General features: G+C 34.9%; 2 protein-coding genes across 2 annotated transcripts in view; one reads left to right on the top strand and one right to left on the bottom strand.

Annotated features, from left to right (window-relative positions):
* Positions 1-20,253, top strand: part of LOC105308442 (olfactory receptor 6C2-like) — a 57,412-nt gene that overhangs the window by 21,992 nt on the left and 15,167 nt on the right.
* LOC105308433 (olfactory receptor 6C70) lies at positions 6,235-7,173 on the bottom strand. The gene has a single exon (XM_011384406.1). It carries the CDS (start codon positions 7,171-7,173, stop codon positions 6,235-6,237), a length of 939 nt encoding a protein of 312 aa, XP_011382708.1.

Here is a 20,253-nt window from a genome sequence, read left to right as displayed (position 1 = left end):
AAAAAAAAAAAGAAAGAAAGATCAAGAGTGAGGAAGGAAAGGAATGAAGGGAGGGAGGGAGGGAGGAAAGGAAAGAAAACAAATCTTCATTAATAATGCTACCACGTTTTTAATTATTACCTTTGAAATTAAATTATTACTTTTTTGGCTAACAGACAAAAATGACAAAAATTAATCACTAAAGAAAAATTGGGAAAAAAACTGCCTCTGATATTAAATTCGAACTTCAGAGACTATTAACAATTTTTTTTTATTTCAAATTTCACTTCTGAACAGGGTTTGGCCTCGTTAGTACTTGGATGGGAGACCACCTAGGAAGACCAGGTGCTGTCGGCATAAAAGATAAGGGATTGTAAGATGACAAGGTCCTTGCAATCTGTGAGGTCAACCAAGGGCTGCCTCACCAAAAAATAAATAAACAAATAAATAAAATTTCACCTCTCATAGTTAGATTTCTTTCTGTCACCACATATATGAGCCCTTTTACCCCATCTACCTCCCTCCTCCCTCCTTCCCGCTGCCCTCTGGTAACCATTAGTCTATTGTCCATGTCCATGAGTCTCTGTTTGTCCTGTTCGGTTTTTGCTTTTAGGTTCATATGCCACATATAAATGGTATCATGTGGTTTTCAATTTTTTCTGTCTGGCTTATTTCACTATTTTAAATTTTAAAAGTACACTTTGAAATTGCAATTAAATATTCTTTTAAGTTATTTCTATTGACAGAATTTTGGAAATAACTGCCTTTTTTGACTACCAGTTTTGCAGTGCTTGTGTTCAGGTACAACTTTGTTTTATTTTATAATGGCCCCAAAGCACAAAACTCTTTTCAAGTTTTATTATGAATACTCTTACCAGTTCTATAAATATGTTTTAGTTGTATCAAAATGTGGACAGAAGATTGAGTAAATTGACAATTATATCATAGGTAGCAAATAGAAGAGGCTGAATCCTGATTTTGATTAATTTCCATCTACTACAATACACTACCTTTCAAGCAGAAGTGTGGTTTTGGTAGGGGAGGGGTGAGAAAAGACATTGTAATTGGAAGTACATACGCTGACATAGCTGTAGGGATCTCTCTCTCTGTCATAATACACTCTTATTTATCAATGTGTCTGCTTATCTCTGTTTATTAAATTACTTTATTGACATCAAAAAAATTAAGCTTGTCTGAACATTTCTAAATGTAAGTACTAGATTTTATATGCCTTAATCTGTCCTACTGTAGCATGTTTTAAGAGTTTATGTTTTGATAAAGAGAAAAAAGATGAGATAAAATTGCAGTTATTTTCTCCTTGCCAACTTTGAAGCCTATTTATTATCAACATGATCTCATAAATCATTCACCAAAGATTTCTTATGTACTGAAATCAATATGTGATGATCTGAATAAAGAAATATGCACAAAAGTCTCCAAAATGTTCATTATCAGGACCAAAGTAATTATGTGACATTTAGGGTTAGGCCTGTGTTCTTGGATTAAAGGTGGGCACAGTGACTAAAACATAAGCCCTGTCTGACTTTGATAACCTGTGATTCTTCTAAACTGAAAAGCACTATCGCCAGGTACATCAGCTATGCAATCAATGTTGTTTTTGTTAGTAACACATTCTGTTATTTCATCTCACCTTTCAATCTCCTCTCCTAACAAGAGAAGGATTTCCATAAAGTGGCCTGACAATCATGAAGTTAGGATTCTAAAGGTTCTTAGATCTTCCAGTTCAATCTATGTATTTTCTAATATTCCTCTCCAGGTATATTTTTATTATAATAAAATTCATGTAACTTAAAATTCTCCTTTTTAACAATTTTACTGCATGCAGTCAATGACTATTGTTACATTCACAAAGTTGTGCAATCATCACCATTATCTAACCTTAGAACATTTTCATCATCTCAGTAAGAAACTCCATATCTATGAAGCAGTGACTCCATTTTACTCCTTTCCTCCAGCCCTTGCCACCATTACTTTCTGTCTCTATATTTTGCCTGTTCTACACCTTTCATATATATGAAATTATGCAATATGCATGGCTTCTTTTGTCTTGCTCTTTTTACTTAGCATAATGTTTTCAAGACCCATCTATGTTGTAGAATCTATCGGTACTTTATTCCTTTTCATACAAGAATGAGATTCCATTGCACGGATACACCCCATTTGTTTATGCATTCATCTGCCGGTGGACACTGAGATTGTTTCCATTTGGGGCTATTGTGAACAATGCTGACATGAACATTCATGTCAAAGTTTTTGTTTCAGTCATAGCACATTTAGATGTTCTTTCTAATATTTAGAAGACCTTATATGAAAAGGGCATAAAAATTGGAAAGTTGATTGTATGCATTCTTTTCTGTTTTCTGAGATAGTAACAACCTTTCAGCAACAGAAATATAAATGATTCGTATTTGATTTGAAATGCATTCATATGCCTCATACCTGGAAATTTTAGTAAAAATGTTTATAATTAAAATATTGTTGCTGCATGCCATTATTATCATTATGTGCTCTTAAAATTACCCATAAATTCAAAAGGAAATTAATATAAGGATTAATTCAATCTAACAATAGTTTCACATTAAAAAGAGAAAATAATTAGTGCAAACTTTAATGAACAGATTCTACTACTTATGACTGGAAAACACGGAATCATCTCCTAAAGTTATGAGAATGTTTGAGCACAGATAAAAAAAATTTTCAGATGTTGTACAACAAACAACCTTCTTAAAAAATTCCAAATAGTATACCTCAACAAATTCTAACATTTGTGTATGGACAAGAAATTCTTGGCTTAATGAGTCAATTAGTGTATTACTAACTCTCAGTCATTTGTAAGTCAACGTCTCACATATGAAGATATGACACAGTAATTTTTGTAATAGTTCATAGTCTATCATGACTACCCTTGTAAGGGGAGCCCACAAGTCATATTATAGTTTGAGAATGGTTCTTTTAGTCTAAGCTAGTTTATCTTATTATTTTATTATTTTACTGTTTTCATTTTTAAAATTAAGTTTATTAGGATGACAATGGTTAATAAAATCATATAGGTTTCAAGTGTGTCATTCAATAATAGGTCACATGTGTATTGCATTGTGTATTCACTACCCAAAATTTAATTTCCTTCCTGTTTTTGTACCATTTTTGAAATTTTAAACTTAAAGAATTGTTTTCAAAAATATTACAAGGACTCCACACACCCTTCTCTAGCATCACAATTGTGTACATTTTGTACTTCTATATGTAATAATATGTAATTTGTTAGATATTTTAAGACTATGTAAATATCTTGCTTTCTATGAAACTTGCATCCACTAGTTTTAGCATCCATTGATCATTTGCTAACTTAATCATCATTTCTATATTGATTAGTCATCATATTTTACTATAAAGATGATTTTTTTCTCTCTTGTGAATATTACTTATTATAAAGCAGTATTGATTCAAGGACTCTTATTTCATTCAACTAAGTTATAATCTGTTCATATCATCATTTATGTTGATATGCATATTATCCAAATATGGTGAGTCAGAGCCTCTTCTAATTAGCTTCTGAACTTTTTTTATACGTACTCTTCATTTTTTGAAACTTCCCTAAAACAAGGTAATTTCAGCTCTCTTATATTTTCCTTGATCCAGCCCTGAACAATATAGTCATTTCTCTGAGGATCTCAGGTTCCTTTTAGGTAATAATGATGTGGGTACTGGTTATGTTGGTGGGTTATTGCTTATAAGCCCTCTCAAAAGACAGTGTAGATATGTGTGTGTGCATATAAGTAAACAGTAATATACAGAATGCTTAAAAACTTCCTGTCTGTGTTTCTAATTTCTTACTCCTACAATGAGAAACTTTGGTATCATTTTCTTCAATGTAACACTTGCATAATCTTAGACTACACACAAAGCAATGACAGAATCGATAATCTGTATCACACTAAAAAGCAAAACTAATATCCAGAATTCAATTTTTTTAACAATTTTTAAGTAAAATTTATATCCACTGCAGTGCACAAATCTTAAGTACTCAATCTGATGAGTTTTGAAAAATACAAGCCATATTTTTATTAATTGTCAGGAGAAATCAATTAATTGCAGGTTTCTACTGTGAGTTGCGGATTCCTTTTATATGACTTCCATAGGGAAAAAAAATGTCAGTTGTAAGCACCCACATGCCAGAAGACCACCATTAAAACTTACTTCAATGCTTTATTGCATAAAGCAACCAGTTTCTATGCTCACAGACTCTGTCATCAGGAATTTATACAAAGTACAGCAGGTCTTGTTTCTGCTCCATGATGTTTGAGACCTCATATGGAAGACTTGAAAACTGAAAAATGGAGTCATCTTAAGACCCCTTCACTCACATGTATGTCAGTTGAATCAGGCTGTCAGTTTGAGGCCTTGGGGTTTTTTTATTATTATTACTTTAATTAAATTAATTGGGGTGACATTGTTTAATAAAATTATATAGGTTTCAAATGCTAGGCTGTTGGGTTTTTTTTTTTTCCAATATGCACTTCTCTGTGTGTTCTCTCTTAAGAGCCAGTTTGGGCTTTTTCACAGCATGGTAGTTGGGTTTCAAGGATAAATTTCCCAAAAATAAAGAGATCTAGATAAGAGATATATTCTTTTCATGATTTAACCTTGGAATCACCTAGCATCAACTCTACTGGTTGGAGTAGTCACTAGCTTCTTCCCAAATTCAGGAAAAGGAATTCGTCCTACTTCTTCTTAGAAGGAGTGATACGGTTATATTGCATGAAGTTGCAAAGTGATATTGTGATAAAGAAGTGATAAAGTTATATTGTATGTTGTTGAATGGAAGATGTTGTGTTACTGGCATTTAGGGAAATGCTCTCTGCTACAGAGATGAAGGTAGAGTACAAAACATGTTGCTTTGTTTCTTATCCAATGAGGCTGTACAGATAAAGAAAAAATTATAGAAAGTTTATGCAACATACTTCTCTATAAATTTATCTCTTCTAGTTATTCTAGGCAGATTGACAACGATCATTGTCTTGATGTTTGACAAAAATCGTTTTTTTAACTTTGCATGTATGTCTCTAAATGTCTCCTTGCAATTTATTGTGGAGATCTAAGTCCACCAACGATCTAGTAATAAACTTTTATTCATCCATTTATGTTTTCTTTTCCCATTGTCATTAAAATTAATAGATAAATATTTTAAGGAATATTGACTAGAGAAGTGTATGATAACTGTAGACAAAGATAAGAACAAATACTACTGGCACATATGGAAAATAATCTAGTGCTAATAGCTTAATCATCATTATGGTATAAATGAACAGGTCTAATGGCATCTACCTTAGGACAGTTATAGAGCTGTGGCATTTATGTGTTCTAAGAATTCTAAAGTTAAAAAAAAAAAAGATAATTTCATATGCCGATTTTGGAAGAAATAAAATATAATTTTATTTTTTAAGTAGTCATTTGCACTTTGAGAAATTGATATTTGATATCAATTAATGTAGGAAACACACAGAATTAAAAACAAATAATTATATATAACATTATAAAATTCATCATGTATTCTCATTTATTCAATATGTTCATTGGCATGTTCAAGAGATTAAACTTGCTTATATGTTCTTGAAAAAGATGATGTGAGAAATCAACTACTTGTGTATTAAATCATATTTCATTTTCTACTGCAATTTTAAAATTTTACCCAACCAAAGAAAACTAAAAATCACAAAAATAAAATGTATGATTCATTTCAAAGGAAATTATGCTTTTTTACTATATTAACAATTGATATTACAAAATGTCAATAACAATTGATATTACAAAATAATTCTCTAGATCATTCTTTTAAAGTGCAAAATCTCTTGGAGCATCTGAAGTATATTTAATCCTGACAAAATTCAATTTTTCTAAGAACTTTGAAGGATATGGCTTTTAAATAAAACATAGTACATTTATTTAAATTGTTTAATGGATACAGCACTCCAAGAATTCATATTTTATATTACAATAAAACCTTCATTCATCTTATTCTAACAGTTGTAGAAAAAAATAAATTTCGCAATTTTATATTTCCAATGTAGAAAAGTTTCAATATTAAGAGAAAGCTAAATTAAGAATGTATAGAATGGAAAAAGTTTTTAAGCTTGATCCAACTAATTAAATAATAGAGATTAATTCTCAAACTAGAAGAGTCAAAATAGGTTTTATTCCTTTTACGTTTTATGTTAATTATTTCGATAAATAGTATTACTTGTCTAAAACACAAAATGTCTTTCTAAATACATCTCTGAAGGCTTGTTTAACTTGCTGGTTCCTCAGAGTGTAAATGAATGGGTTCAACAAAGGAGCAATTGAAGTATTGAGCACAGCTACTCCTTTGCTTACACCGATTCTTTCATTTGCGGATGGCTTTACGTAGATGAATATACAACTACCATAAGTGATAGATACAACTATCAAGTGAGAAGAGCAGGTAGAAAAGGCTTTTTTCTTTTGTTGAGCTGAAGGGAATTTTAGAATTGTCTTGATGATGTAAGAGTAAGAAAGGATTACTAATAACAAGGTGACGATGAGGGTCAGCACAGCTAAGAAAAACGCAATCAGTTCTAGTAAATGTGTATCTGAGCAAGAAAGTTGCAAGAAAGGAGAAATGTCACAAATGAAATGATCGATGATATTTGAAGCACAGAAATCCAGGTTAAGACCCAAAAGCAGTGGAGGGAAAATGACCAGGAATCCAATTGCCCATGAACTGAGTACAAGCTGATGACAAACTCTGCTGCTCATAATGGATATATAATGCAAAGGTTTGCAAATGGCAACATAGCGGTCATAGGACATAGCTGCCAAAAGGAAAAATTCTGTAACCCCCAAGAATATATAAAAAAATAATTGAGATATACAACTATTATAGGAAATGGTCTTTTCTCTGGTTACAATGATGATTAGGAATCTGGGGATACAAGCGCTTGTGAATGAAATTTCCAGAAAAGAGAAATTTCGGAGGAAGAAATACATTGGGGTCTTAAGATGGGAATCCAGTAGAGTGAGGGCAATAATGGTTAAGTTTCCTATCATGCTCAACATGTAATTCAGAAGTAGAAATAAAAAAATTACAATCTGTAACTGAGGATTATCTGTCAGTCCCAGAAGAATAAACTCTATCTGCTTTGTATGGTTCTTCATTTCTCTTTTGGGATTTATTCTAGAAATAAAAAGATAGAAAAATGAGAAACTACATGAGTAACTTTATATCTAGAAAATGCTATAGAAAAGGAATCATATTCACAAACATACCCCTTTGCAAGATAATAATCCATGATGTTGAAGATTTGATCTAGAACCGTGCAAAAGAAACTATTTTAAAATAACTATAGAAATCAACTCAGTTTTGGAAATTGACCTGCAAAACCCATAATAAATTATTTTTTCACCCTTGCTTACAAACTTCTAGTCATTTGTAACTAACTCCAAATTTATGTATTTGTAAAATAAATTAGATAAAATCTTCATTCAGGATTGAAAAATAATCCATTCATTTTTAATTATTAATTTCATCAAAATAAAATTATACCGGTATAATGAATTAAAATCTATAGTTAAATTCTGAAATTTTCTATTTCATATTAAAGTGACATTTACTTAGCACCCTATTGCACCCTCTTCCAACTTCCCTTAGAGTTACTAATGAAGACATAGAAATTTTTTTTAAGAGCATAAACTGTAATATTGCAACAAAATTAATACTAGTTGAATCTAGGAAAAATTGAAAGTTAATACAATGCAGATATAGCCATATTTACCAAAAAAAAAAAAAGTAATAGTAATCTATTCAAGACTTCAACATTTTGCACATGTAACTGAGACCATAAGAATAAAAGAGAAAATGCATTGTATCTCTTCACAGTCTCCATTCAGTCACAGGTATCTAGAATCTAAACCTACTTTTCAGGTTCAGCTTTGTGACAGTGCAAAATCAGTTTTCTTGTCACATTGCCTATGTCTACATGTCTCCAGCAATCACTCATATATCTAACCAGTGACTATTAACAGAGAAAATATTGGAAGTGTGTGATTTGGATGGGACAACTACATTCTGCCAGTATCTTATGTTTGTAATTGTAGGTTTTCAGAATCTCAGATTGGCCAATGATGAAAACAGAGTGAATAACAGAGCTGAAGTCTAGCAACAGTGGGAGCCAGCTAGAAATTAGAAACAGGACTTCAAACTGCTAATCCACACAGGATCCAGCACGGATCTGAGAAAGAAAAACATGTTAATGGTTAATGAGACAAATGGCGGTCTACTCTTAAGGTTAAAAATTTGGACACTCCTTTTATTGTTTAAGAATGAACTTTTTAAAGTTTAAGGATCACACACACAAAAAATAAAACGTAAGGAACAGTGTAATATGGCTGTTAAGAGTTTAGAACCAAAGTCAGAGAGATCTTTTTGTAAATTTTACTCTATCATTTATTACTAATTATATGGTCTTGACAAAATTAATTTCCTTTAAATTTTAACCTATAAAAAAGAGATAAAAATCATTTTGACCTCATTATAAGGATAAAATGAGGTATGTATAGAATGCATCAATGTCTAATAACTGCTTAATAATCAATCAGTGAAGAAATCGAGACACATAAAAACTATATGTGTAGCAAATTTTAGAGATGTCACTTCATATTTTAACATCTGATATAAATTCATTAATTAAAGTTTTCTAAGAATAGGAAGACTATGTAAGGTATTAATAATTGATGTAATTCTAGCAGGTATATTTTACTGGAATCAGACCTATACAAGGATACTGATGATCCCTGTTGTTCAGCAATATACTAAAATCTCTAACCAATTAAGCAAGATTAGAAAGAGAAACTATAAATTATAAAATTCAGTTAAATACTTGATTCATAAAGAAAATAGATTTACTTTCTATTGACCTGATTGGGCCCTTAGACTATCCAATATATTAAACTGAAAATATTACAATAAGATAGTTCAGTAATGTGAACAGACAAAACAAATTTCTGAAAAAAAAAAATTGTTTAGAATACGTAATGAAAAATTCATCTTTCTTAAAAAGAAATTCAACTTTCACATTAGATATATATATCATGACATACTTTAAGAGTGAAAAATAGAAAATAATCTAAATATTTAAAAATAAGCTTTTTAAAAATAATTTTATTCATTTTAAGTGATGAATATATATTCTATTTAGAAATCATCTAAAAATATTTTAGATATAAAATTACAAAAAGGTTTATACAAATCGACCCCATTTTTATAAATGACCACATATGGTACATGCAGGTATAATTTTTACAAATATATTTTAAAATAGTAATTAATAATAAAGTACTCCTTCAGTGAGATATTATAGTGCATTTTACTTGTCATAAAAATTTATTCATTCTTAATAACATTCTACCAATAGATATTATTCAATAAAACATGTTATTTTCAAACTTTTATAATTTATAAAAGCAAAAATAATAACAGTGAATTCAGAACACTGATTGGACAAATATTCTAGAGCCATATTTAAAGTCAGATTTTCTCAATGTTGGAGGGACTTTTTTAAGAAGAAAAAACATATATCAAAAACATGAATAAAGAAAGAATGGTGATAACTACATTCCTATCGACAAGTACTTCAAGTGGAAAAGAATTAAGTGCTCCAACCAAAAGATAGAGTGGCTGTATGGATAAGAAAACAAGACCTCTACATATGCTGCCAAGAAACTCACTTGAGATTAAAAGACACACAGACTAAAAGGAAGGAGATGGAAAAAGATATTGCCTTGATGGATCTAGAGGGTATTGCGCTGAATGAAGTAAGTCAGACAGAGAAAGACAAATATTGCATGATTTCACATACATGTGGAATCTAAAGAACAAAATCAGCAACAACAACAACAACAACAAAAGCAGAAATAAACTCATATATACAGAGAATATTTAGAGGGATACTAGATGGGAGGGGAATTAGGGGGAAAAAAGAGGGCAAAGGGATTAAGAGGTACAAATGGATAGTTGCAGAACAGGCATGGAGATGTACAGCATAGCAAAGGGAAGGTGGTTTATAATGTTATAATAAATATGTAAGGGGGAATTGGGGTACTAGATTTAGTGGGGTGATCATTTTGTGAGTTATGTGGATGCCTGATCACAAGGCTGTACAACTAAAACGGGTCTATTATTGTATGCCAACTATAATTTTTAAAAAACTCATTGAATTGTATAATGTAAATATGAGCAACTAATTGTTTATATTTCAATAAAGTCAGAAAAAATTAAACATAAAAAAATAAATAAAGCCAGATTTTCTCTTACCCCAAGGAGATCTTTGTTGTCAAATTGCAAAACAGGTGAACTCTTTCCAAATAAACTCAGCACAAGCACCGACAAAGAGAAATAAACTATATCGTATAGTGTACATTTTCTTTCTTTTAAATAAAAAATATTTATATTACATTACTCGTTAATTAATTAATTAATTTTGCCAATCAATATCCTTGCCTGTTCTGAAGTTTTTCTTCTTTTATCACTAAATACACAATATTTCCCTTCTACATGATTTAGCCTGTTACCTCATATATGAACCCCACATTATCTAGATTAACAATTTATTCTTTTAGCAAATTATAGTTTCTCACTTCATATTTTCAGCATTATTTTTTCTTAAAAGTTTTTGGTGAATTATTTCCAGGCTGTTGATGAAAATGATAAATCTTAAAGAACCATAAATGAATCTAAATCTTTCTTCCCCAATCTCACCTTTATTTGTCCCTGTTCATTTTGTTAATATGTCCTTGTTCTAACTTCCACTTTTTCTGCAAAATACATTGAGCATTCCTGTAGGTTCAGTGTTGATATCAGAGTAATTTCAAGTCACATAGTAGATATTTGTTCTGCAACCAGTGCAGATTTGGCAATTGATCATTATCAATGATAAGCTATCATTGCTCCAAGTGTTGACCAGAATTAGCACTTGCAAAAAAGCTATTTTCCTATTTTTAAAAATGTATTAAAACATGTGAAGTCAATTCTCTAGGAAAAATACCTCCAACCTTGTTATGTTTGACTAATTTTTAGGGCTGTCCAGGCTCTCTTTATATAGAGAGCAATAGAATAGATATCATTCCCTCCACATTTCTACAGTTCAGTGTATGGTTTAAACACTAAAGCATTAGAAATGCAGGTGAGTGAATAAATCAAAACCTATACTCTTGCAATATGGATTCATAAAATAAGAAATGAGAAATAATATTTTATACAAAGTGAAATAATAAATATCATCTTTAAATCACTGTTATTTATTTGTATGTAACTCACATAGTATTTGTAATTATTCTTAAATTTTTTAAAGAAAAGTAACACCACTATTTAACTTACCATTAGCAGTACAGGTTGGTATCTTTCTGTTTTTCTCTGGATTATATGAGCAAGGATCAACCATATTGAAAGGCAAATGTACTTCTTGGAAAACAACATTTAATTTTGTAGGAAAGAATATTCATATAAAATAATTTCTCAGTTTAATTCAAATCTGAACTAAGACTTTTTAGTAATTTTTCTTCACTATCACATATATCTGGTTTCTAATAAATACCTTTTTAATACCAAATAATTTATAAGATGTGTGTCCAACAAATCCCACCTTGTAAACATTCATAAAGATTATCATAGCTGAGATGATTAGCTTGAAACTTGGGAAATATTTGCTAGTTTCAAATTATTTAAAAGGAGTGAATTCTTCTTTGTGGAAACCTAAGGGAATAGTGTCTCTAAGGAGAAATAGGAAAGATGAAAAAATATACAAAAATGCCTACAAAACACAAATTGGCCTTTCTCTTTATCATTTAATTAAAAATAAACTTATTGTTTCAAGCATGATGATATAAAGTACCATTAGGGTTGTGACTTTAAAAAATAAATTTGAAATAATAGAATATTTCTCTTGATCAATGCCTTTACACTCTTAATGAACAACAATGTATACGAAAGATGTTGCCTGTTTACAAATTATATTTTACATATTTATACCTTGGAGCTTGTTTTTTCATTAAAAATTATTAAAAATTAAAAGTAAAATTACATAGGAAATGCAGTTGTTACAAAAAAACTGTGGTTAGTTATGGTACCTTGAGAAATGGGGTTTCATTGACATCAATATTTTGAAGAGTCCCTTTGATGCCCCATAAATGATAATAACTGAGGTACATTATAGTAATTATAGCATTACAGTGTTATAACAATATAATAAAACTCAGAATAAGTGAAAAGTATGCTTATCTTTTGTAAAGTGGAAAAAAGACAACTGTGGAAAGAAAACAGAAAGAAAAACAGGCCTACCATCTGGGCCATAAGTAATCCTTATTTAAATGTATCTTAAAAAAGAACACAGGTTGGTTATCCAAAATTATATTTCAACTTCTGTCCTTGAACACAGTACACATAGTTTGTTTATTAGTTTTCCTTACCAAAAAAAAAAAAAAAAAAAAAAAAATTGGGTTAAATATGATTTATCTCCTCCAGAGAGAATGTTTCTTCATTTTCCGCCAGGCCAGAAAACAGTTACCTTTTTATCTGCCTAAATTCTTTCTTTACTTCATCATGCTCACCTGGTATTCATCCCTCATATGTCGCTATGTGCTCTTTCTACACATTTTCTGCTGATACCGCCTTATTTTCTGACCTCTGCATGTTGGATTGGCCCAAGGCTCAGTATTTGGATCTGTTCTGTTTCTTTCTACACTTATTCCCAAGGTATTCTCATTCAGTCTCATGTTTGAAAAAAATCCATTTATATACTGAAATTTAACCACATCTCACCATTCCATTATCATTTTTCTGATTAAAAGCACCTTTATTCATTTATTTATTTGACATTTTACTATTTTTGTAGGCAAAGATGTTGAGATTGATCTCATAGCATATGAGAAATTAATGTTAATTGTCAACATTAGTATCGTTTTTTTAAAATTTTCAACTTTAGTTAATGTATTGATAAAATTTAGCATTTTATAAAACAGTGCAAGCATATCAGATTTATACAAATCATATTCTGCTCAGATTTTATCCTTCTCTGTTGTAGCTGCCAGCCCCCGATAGACACACGGACCACCAAAAATCAGTGAGTTATAGGAAATGCACTCTTTATTCAGCCTGCTGGGTCTGCCAGGGGTACGCAGACACCAAATTAAGCAGCCCCGAAATGTAGAGGTACAGGGTTTTTAAGCCCTAAACCCCTATTCTTCATCCTGTTTGAACGCACAAGTCTATTTTTCTTCTTTTTACTAACTGTCAACCCACAGGTTGGTTGCGCAAGCAGGGAACAGAAGCAGAAAGCTTATTCTTAGAATGTTATATTTCCATGGGCGATAGCCGAGCAGTAATTTTTCAGCCAGCACATTCCCCACTGGCCTTAACGGAAAATCAAATCCTTGATTCTTTATGTGGAATTTGTTCATAGCCTCTATTTTGTATTACTAAAAGTTGAATAGAATTAATTCTTTTCCTTATATATCTAAACAAGAAATTGAGGAAACATGGGCCAAAAGTTAATAAGAGGAGGAGGAGGATTAAAGGTCCAGCTATAGCAGATAGAAGGGCTGTTAGAACATCCTATGATGTTAGAACATCATAGGATGTTCTAACAACACTTCTAACCAGTTATCTGATTCTAGTCTTTGTTTTTCCCTGGCATCTAAATTTCTCTGTACTAGTAGTAAGCTTTCTCTAATTATTTCAGAGTTATTGGCATAGAAGCAACAAGTTTCACCTAGAGCCATAGTCTTGTTCTAAGAATAATAAATCTAAACCTCTTCTATTTTGGAGGACTATTTCTGTTAGTGAATCAACTTGAAGTTCTAGCCTGCTGAGCTCAGTTAAGTTTAGGGGAGTTCCTACCCCGACATAGTAAGGGGGTTTGGGGTTTAGGCACAACCGGCAATCTTGTCCTATGTCTGGGGTGGTCTTATTTAAGCTCTTGTATATTGTTGTTAGTATAGTTATTAATGCTCCTTCTGGTTTTGGTTGTGGTTGGTCAAATGCCTGGGGTTTAATAGCTGTTAGGCTACTACTTGGAGGGGATAGAGCTGGAGTTGGAGTTGTTCCAGAAACAGAAGTTTTCTTAGGTATAAGACTTTGGGGTAGTCCCGGAACTAGAAGTGGTTTGTTGGGTCCTATAGGGTTAGCTTTCCTGGGGGTTAGCTTTCCTGGGAGAGTCCTTAACCTGTATAGTAGAATATAATCCTGAATCATACCTGGTTTTATATAATCTGATACACCGTGTCTGTCCTGTGAGCCTATAGTGTTGTCTCCCAGAGCTACTAGTTTTGATGGTGATTATGATAGATTGCAAAACCCAAGAGAGCATGTGGAGGGGTTTGGTCCTCTTATTAATCTAATATGATCATCATTCTGTTTTTTATAATTAGCTATAGTGGAGATAGTCTCATAACCCCACTTAGCACAAGAAAATAGGCCTTGGCCCTTACATCCAAGTCCTATAATACCCATGCAGCTAGATATCCCTAGGTAATGTCCTTGAGGATAAATATAGAGTCCTATCTCTAAGAGGCTTTTCTCAGCCAATAATATGCCATAGCCGGGTCCCCCCTTGTAGCCTAAGCATGCTCCTCCACCTAGGAAGGGTCCTGATCCAAGGTGGTGTCCAACTGTTGTAATGGCGAGGGGATCTCTGGCAAGCCGGCACAAGTTTACTTGGATCTCTGGAATACCGTGGCTCGTGACATTCTGGGCAATGATTTCACCGGTCTCAGTTACTATAAGCTCCCATACTCTAGGCCAGTGTATGTTTCTGTATGCCTGGGCTAAAGAGGAAAAAACGGAGGGTTAGACTTATGTACGCTTGAGTCTTAGTCTTAAGGTCTCGTCTTCCTGAGCTGTCCACTCTCATGCTGCCTTCACGTGGAAGTGATGAATCCATGATGGGATGCCATCTACTTTAACTGCAGTGGACGTCATCAAGTAGACAGTGAAGGATCCTTTCCATTTGGGTTTTAGTCCCTTGGAAGTGAACTTCCGGATCCACACAGAGTCCCCAGGCTGAAACTGATGGGGAAGTCCATCCCCCGGGGCTGAGTGGGCAGCACGAACCAGGGACCAAATCTCCTTCTGTACACTTTGAAGGGCCTGTAAAGATTTAAGTAAGACTGGGTTACATAGTTCTGCCTTTTTCTCATCTTCTATTTTTGGTACTAAAGGTGGGAGTTTTCCAAAGAAAATTTCAAATGGGTGAATCCATTAATATATGGAGTACACCTGGCTCGGAGAAGAGCAAAGGGGAGAAGTTCTACCCAGGTCTCACCAGTTTCTAATCCTAACTTGACTAATGTCTCTTTTAGAGTCCGATTTATTCGCTCTACTTGGCCCGAACTTTGGGGCCGGTAGGCGCAGTGAAGTTTCTATTGCAAATTTAGGTAGCTAGCCAATTGTTGTGATACCTTCGCTACGAAGGCTGGCCCGTTATCTGACCCTAAAGTTCTGGGGAGACCAAATCGAGGGAGAATTTCTTGTAGTAGTTTCTTAGTAACTACTAAGGCAGTCTCTTTCCTGGTGGGGAAGGCCTCTACCCATCCTGAAAATGTGTCTATAAAAACAAATATTTGTAGCCCCCCACAGTAGGAGTTATCTCAGTGAAATCGACTTCCCAGTGGTCCCCCAGATAAGTTCTTCTTTTCCTACGTCTATGTTTTACTATCTTCTCATTCTTTGGATTAACTTGGGCACAAACCGGGCATCGTGAGGCAATCTCCTCTGCAGTTCTTTTCCCTTCTAACAAGTGAAAGTAGGGGTCTAAAGCTTGGAGCATCTTAGTTCGCCCTAGGTGTATGGTTTGGTGTAGTTGGTGGAGGAGAGTCCTTCCAAGGGCCCGTGAGAGCCCGATTTTTCCATCTGGGGTCGTCCACCACCCCTGTTGGTTCCTAGTGGCTCCCTTATCTTGAAAATATATGTTCTTTTCTGCCGTATAGGTCAGAGATGGAGGCAGTTCTGGGTGAGGGACAACAGTCAGTAAATGTGGTGGGGGCCCCACTGGCCTTGTGGCCACTGTTCTTGCCTCTGCATCAGCTTGTCGGTTTCCCTCAGCCTCAGGACTATTCCCTTTTTGATGCCCTTTACAATGAACAATAGCAAGAGCCTTAAGCATCCACATGGCTTCAAGTAAGGCTAAGATCTCCCCCTTGTTCTTGATGTCCTTCCCAGCTGAAGTCAGAAGCCCTCTTTCCTTGTAGATGGCTCCGTGTACATGTGCAGTGGCAAAGGCGTACCGGCTGTCAGTGTATATTGTGACCGCCTTATCCTTTCCCCATCTTAGTGCCTCAGTGAGGGCAATGAGTTCAGCCTTTTGAGCAGAAGTCCCATGGGGAAGAGCTTATGACCAGATGGTGCCAGTTAGAGTTACAACCGCTGCCCCAGTATACCTTCTTCCTTCCTGCATGAAGCTGCTCCCGTCTGTGAACAGAACTTCATCAGCCTCAGGCAGAGGGGAGTCTCTGAGGTCTGGCCACAAGGAACACACAGCGTCAGTAAAATCTATGCAGTCAGGAACAGGGGTCTTGGAGTCTGGGTCTGGCAACAGATTGGCTGGATTGATGACAGTAGCTTTAGATTTTAGCCATACATTTGGGGTCATCCAGTGCCTCCTTTCTGGGCTATCTCGACAAATTGAGACAGGTTCATCCCTGTGAAACCTTCTAATTTTTGTAATTTACACTGAATATCAGGGGCTGCCTGAGTAGCGAAGGCTACATTAATTGCCCGCTGGTTCTCAGGGGCCTCAGGATCAATGGGGGTATATACCCGGTATGCCTCGTTCAAGAAATGCTCCGGAGGATTCCTGAGGTCCCTGTATAACTTCAGTTACCTTAGAAAGGTTAGTTGGCTGACGAGCAGCCATCCTAATTCCCCTAATTAGAATCTGGTGGTACGGATCTAATGCTGTTCTCCCTGCCTGAGAATTGTGTCCCCAGTCTGGGCGGGTGGAGGGAAATTCTTCCTCAATCTGTTCCCCTGCTTCCTCAACTTTTCTCCCTCCAGCAGCTATCTTTTGTGCTTCAGCCCAAATGTGTCCACGTTCTTCCGCGGTGAAGACGGTAATTAAAAGCTGTTGGCAATCATCCCATGTGGAGCGGTGAGTCTGAAAGACACTTTCTAAGAGTCCCATTAATGCCTGAGTTTTCTCAGAGAAAGGCGGATTCTGTACCTTCCAGTTGTACAGGTCACCAGTTGAGAAAGGCACGTAAACTATAAAGGGCCTGTCTGTGTGATGACCCTGGGGTGGTGCTTCTCACAAGGGGAGGATGGCCAGGGTGGTTGTGTTGGCTGGTACCCCACCTGGAGCGGGAGCAGGAGGCCCATAGGAGTTACCTGCCGTGTCGGAGGAGGTGAGGCGGTGCTATTTGGCCTCTTTTGTCCTGGATTATAGGATGGGGGAAGGTCACTGTCCTCCAGTGGAGATTGGAGGAATGAGGGACTGGGCCGTCTTGGAGATTCAGTTGCCATATGTTTCGGGGTGCCTACAACTAAGACTCGTGCTCCTAGAGAAAGGGCACACCAGTGGAGCCAAGGAGGGGGCTTCTGAACACGGTTTAACCATTGATCAATGTAGGGAAACTGATTGGGATGTCCCGGGTCTCCTGTGACAATCTTTTAAACATTCCTCATTAAACCCCTGTCAAAAGAACCCTCCAGTTTACACCAAAAGACAGCCACTCAACTTCACACAATGTTCTTAGTCTGCTTGGAGAAAACCCAGAGAGGTCCACCACCTACAACCCAGACAAGACTAAAGACAATAGACAGAACCCGATGACAGGGCACAGGAGGTGGCATCTCATGGCCTGGCCATGGTCTGGGAGATATGACTGCATCCAGTCTCTCCACAGACCCCTGATGACCAGTCAACAGAAATAGAAAGGTACCTTTTTATCCAGTCGTCGAGGCCTCGCAGATTCCCGGCAGGATCAGGAACAAAGAGTGCGTCCTAAAGGTTGCGTCCTTGACAATTGCATTGACCCTATCACGGCATTCAAGGGCCCTGGAACGTCTCAGGGTGGCCACCCCTTTGAGTTCCAACAGGGACAGCAACCGCTTCGGAGGTCGGTCCGCTCTTAGATCTCAGGGCCACTCCCTGAGATCTCGCTGGGGCCTCCAAATGTTGTAGCTGCCAGCTCCCGATAGACACATGGACCACAAGAAAACAGTGAGTTATAGGAAACACACTCTTTATTCAGCCAGCTGGATCTGCCAGGGGTACGCAGACACCAAATTAAGCAGCTCTGAAATGTAGAGGTACAGGGTTTTTAAGCCCTAAACCCCTATTCTTCATCTTGTTTGAACACACAAGTCTATTTTTCTTCTTTTTACTAACTGTCAACCCATAAATCTGCTGCGCAAGCAAGGGTACAGAAGCAGATAGCTTATTGTTAGAGTGTTATGTTCCCATGGGCAATAGCCAAGAAGTAATTTTTCAGCCAGCACACTCAACCCCTAAAGAAAATCAGACTATAGAGTATGTGGTCAATTTGAAGAGAGGGTAATGGAAAGAAAATACAAGATGCCAATAGGCAATGAGCAACATTTTTAGAAGAAAATGGGTGTCAAGAGAGAAGAGAACAAAATTAAACTACCATAAATGCATGATATGTGTGGGAAAAAAAATTAAGTAAATTTAAGAAAGAAGTCATGTGAAGTGTGGTAGTGGATTATGCATCATATTCTCATTGTTTCATTCAAGAAATGTAACTAAAACTTAGTTTTAACACTTTCTTCTGGCTTTGAAAATTTCTATATTAGACTCTAGTATCAGTGTGAAACTAAACCACATGTAATTTAACTATATTCCATTTATATCAAACAAAGTAGGTATTTTCCTTTTTCTTAATCTAAAAAGATGCTTTCATTTATTTTAATATCAGTTGTGAACACTTCAAATGCTATCATTTTATCCTACATGTAGTAGAGATCAAGAACTTCTCTCATGATATGGAATAATGGGTAGAAAAGTATAAAGAAATTTTGATCACCCTTCATGATAGATAAGTGATTTAGAATTTCTAATAAAGTACTCACATCTATTATTTAACATTTTTAGAAATTCCAAGTTAAACCCATGTAATTTCTGCTTCTGTTGGCTTAATCCTCTATTTACTTCCCTAGCCATCCAACAAAAAGAATGCATTACAATTATTCAATCATCTCTTGATTGTATCATGACCCTCCACACCCTTTTATTATTTCATCATGCTTCCTTAACACCACCCTTTCTCCATGAAGTGATCAACTTTCACTGGCAAAGATTATCTTTTTACTCTTAACCTTAATAGTTAATATGGATAATCAAATATTAGACATCAAGTATCTTTTCTCTTTTAACTTGGTTTCCATCCAGTAATGATATAAATAAGGTGATATAAATAAAGAGTGAAACTGAGTCTGGGGTACAAGGGAAACTTTACTTTGTCTTTTAGAAACATTTTTAAAATTTGCAGACTGATTATGGTTCCATTTCTTTCTTCCCAAATGAAGAAATTTAAGAAAATTCCTAAAAACGAATTTAAAAATGAGACCAAAAAATAATAATGATGATTCAGTTTTAATTAAATGACATTCAAACTGTAATAGCCTGCTGAAATGTGAAAGGGTTAAAGAATAATTAAAACCTGAAACTGGAAAAAGGAAGTCTATACCTTAGGCCTAGTTTCTGGAACCCCTAACCACATTCTGTTAATCATGAAACTTGTAACAATGAGCTCATACGCTAACTGCCAATTTTAGCCTGTGTAACCCTGCTTGCTTGCGTGGCATGAAAAATAATCAATTGTATATAAGCTGAAAATTACTGTTTGGCCATCGCCCATGGGAACACTGGCTATAGCCCATGGGAACACAGGCAATCACCCATAGGAACATAACATTCTAACAACAAGCTTTCTGCTTCTGTACTCCCCGCTTGCACACCTGACCAGTGGGTTGACAGGTAGTGAATAGAAGAAAGATGGACCTTTGTGTTTAAGACAGAATAAGGAATAGGATTTGGGGCTTAACAACCTTGTATCTTGGCAATTCGGGGCTGCTCCTTTGCAAGGACAGCCGCTGGCTAATAAACTGTCTCCTGGTTAAGAGCACTCAAGTTGAGTCTGGTTATTCTGGTCACAACAAAACAAATGCTCTATCAGTTAGAAGAAAATTCAATATATTTATACCTTATACCAACAATAATCCCAATAGAA

Source organism: Pteropus vampyrus, unplaced genomic scaffold (genome assembly GCF_000151845.1).
Source record: "Pteropus vampyrus isolate Shadow unplaced genomic scaffold, Pvam_2.0 Scaffold577, whole genome shotgun sequence".
In the NCBI taxonomy this organism is placed as follows: Eukaryota; Metazoa; Chordata; class Mammalia; order Chiroptera; family Pteropodidae; genus Pteropus; species Pteropus vampyrus.
The sequence above is the reverse complement of the archived record's forward strand: the minus strand, read 5'-3'. Positions and strand labels throughout refer to the sequence as shown.

Bases quoted from the DNA above. Each gene is read 5' to 3' on its own strand.
- LOC105308433 (XM_011384406.1), bottom strand. From the start codon at position 7,173: ATGAAGAACCATACAAAGCAGATAGAGTTTATTCTTCTGGGACTGACA.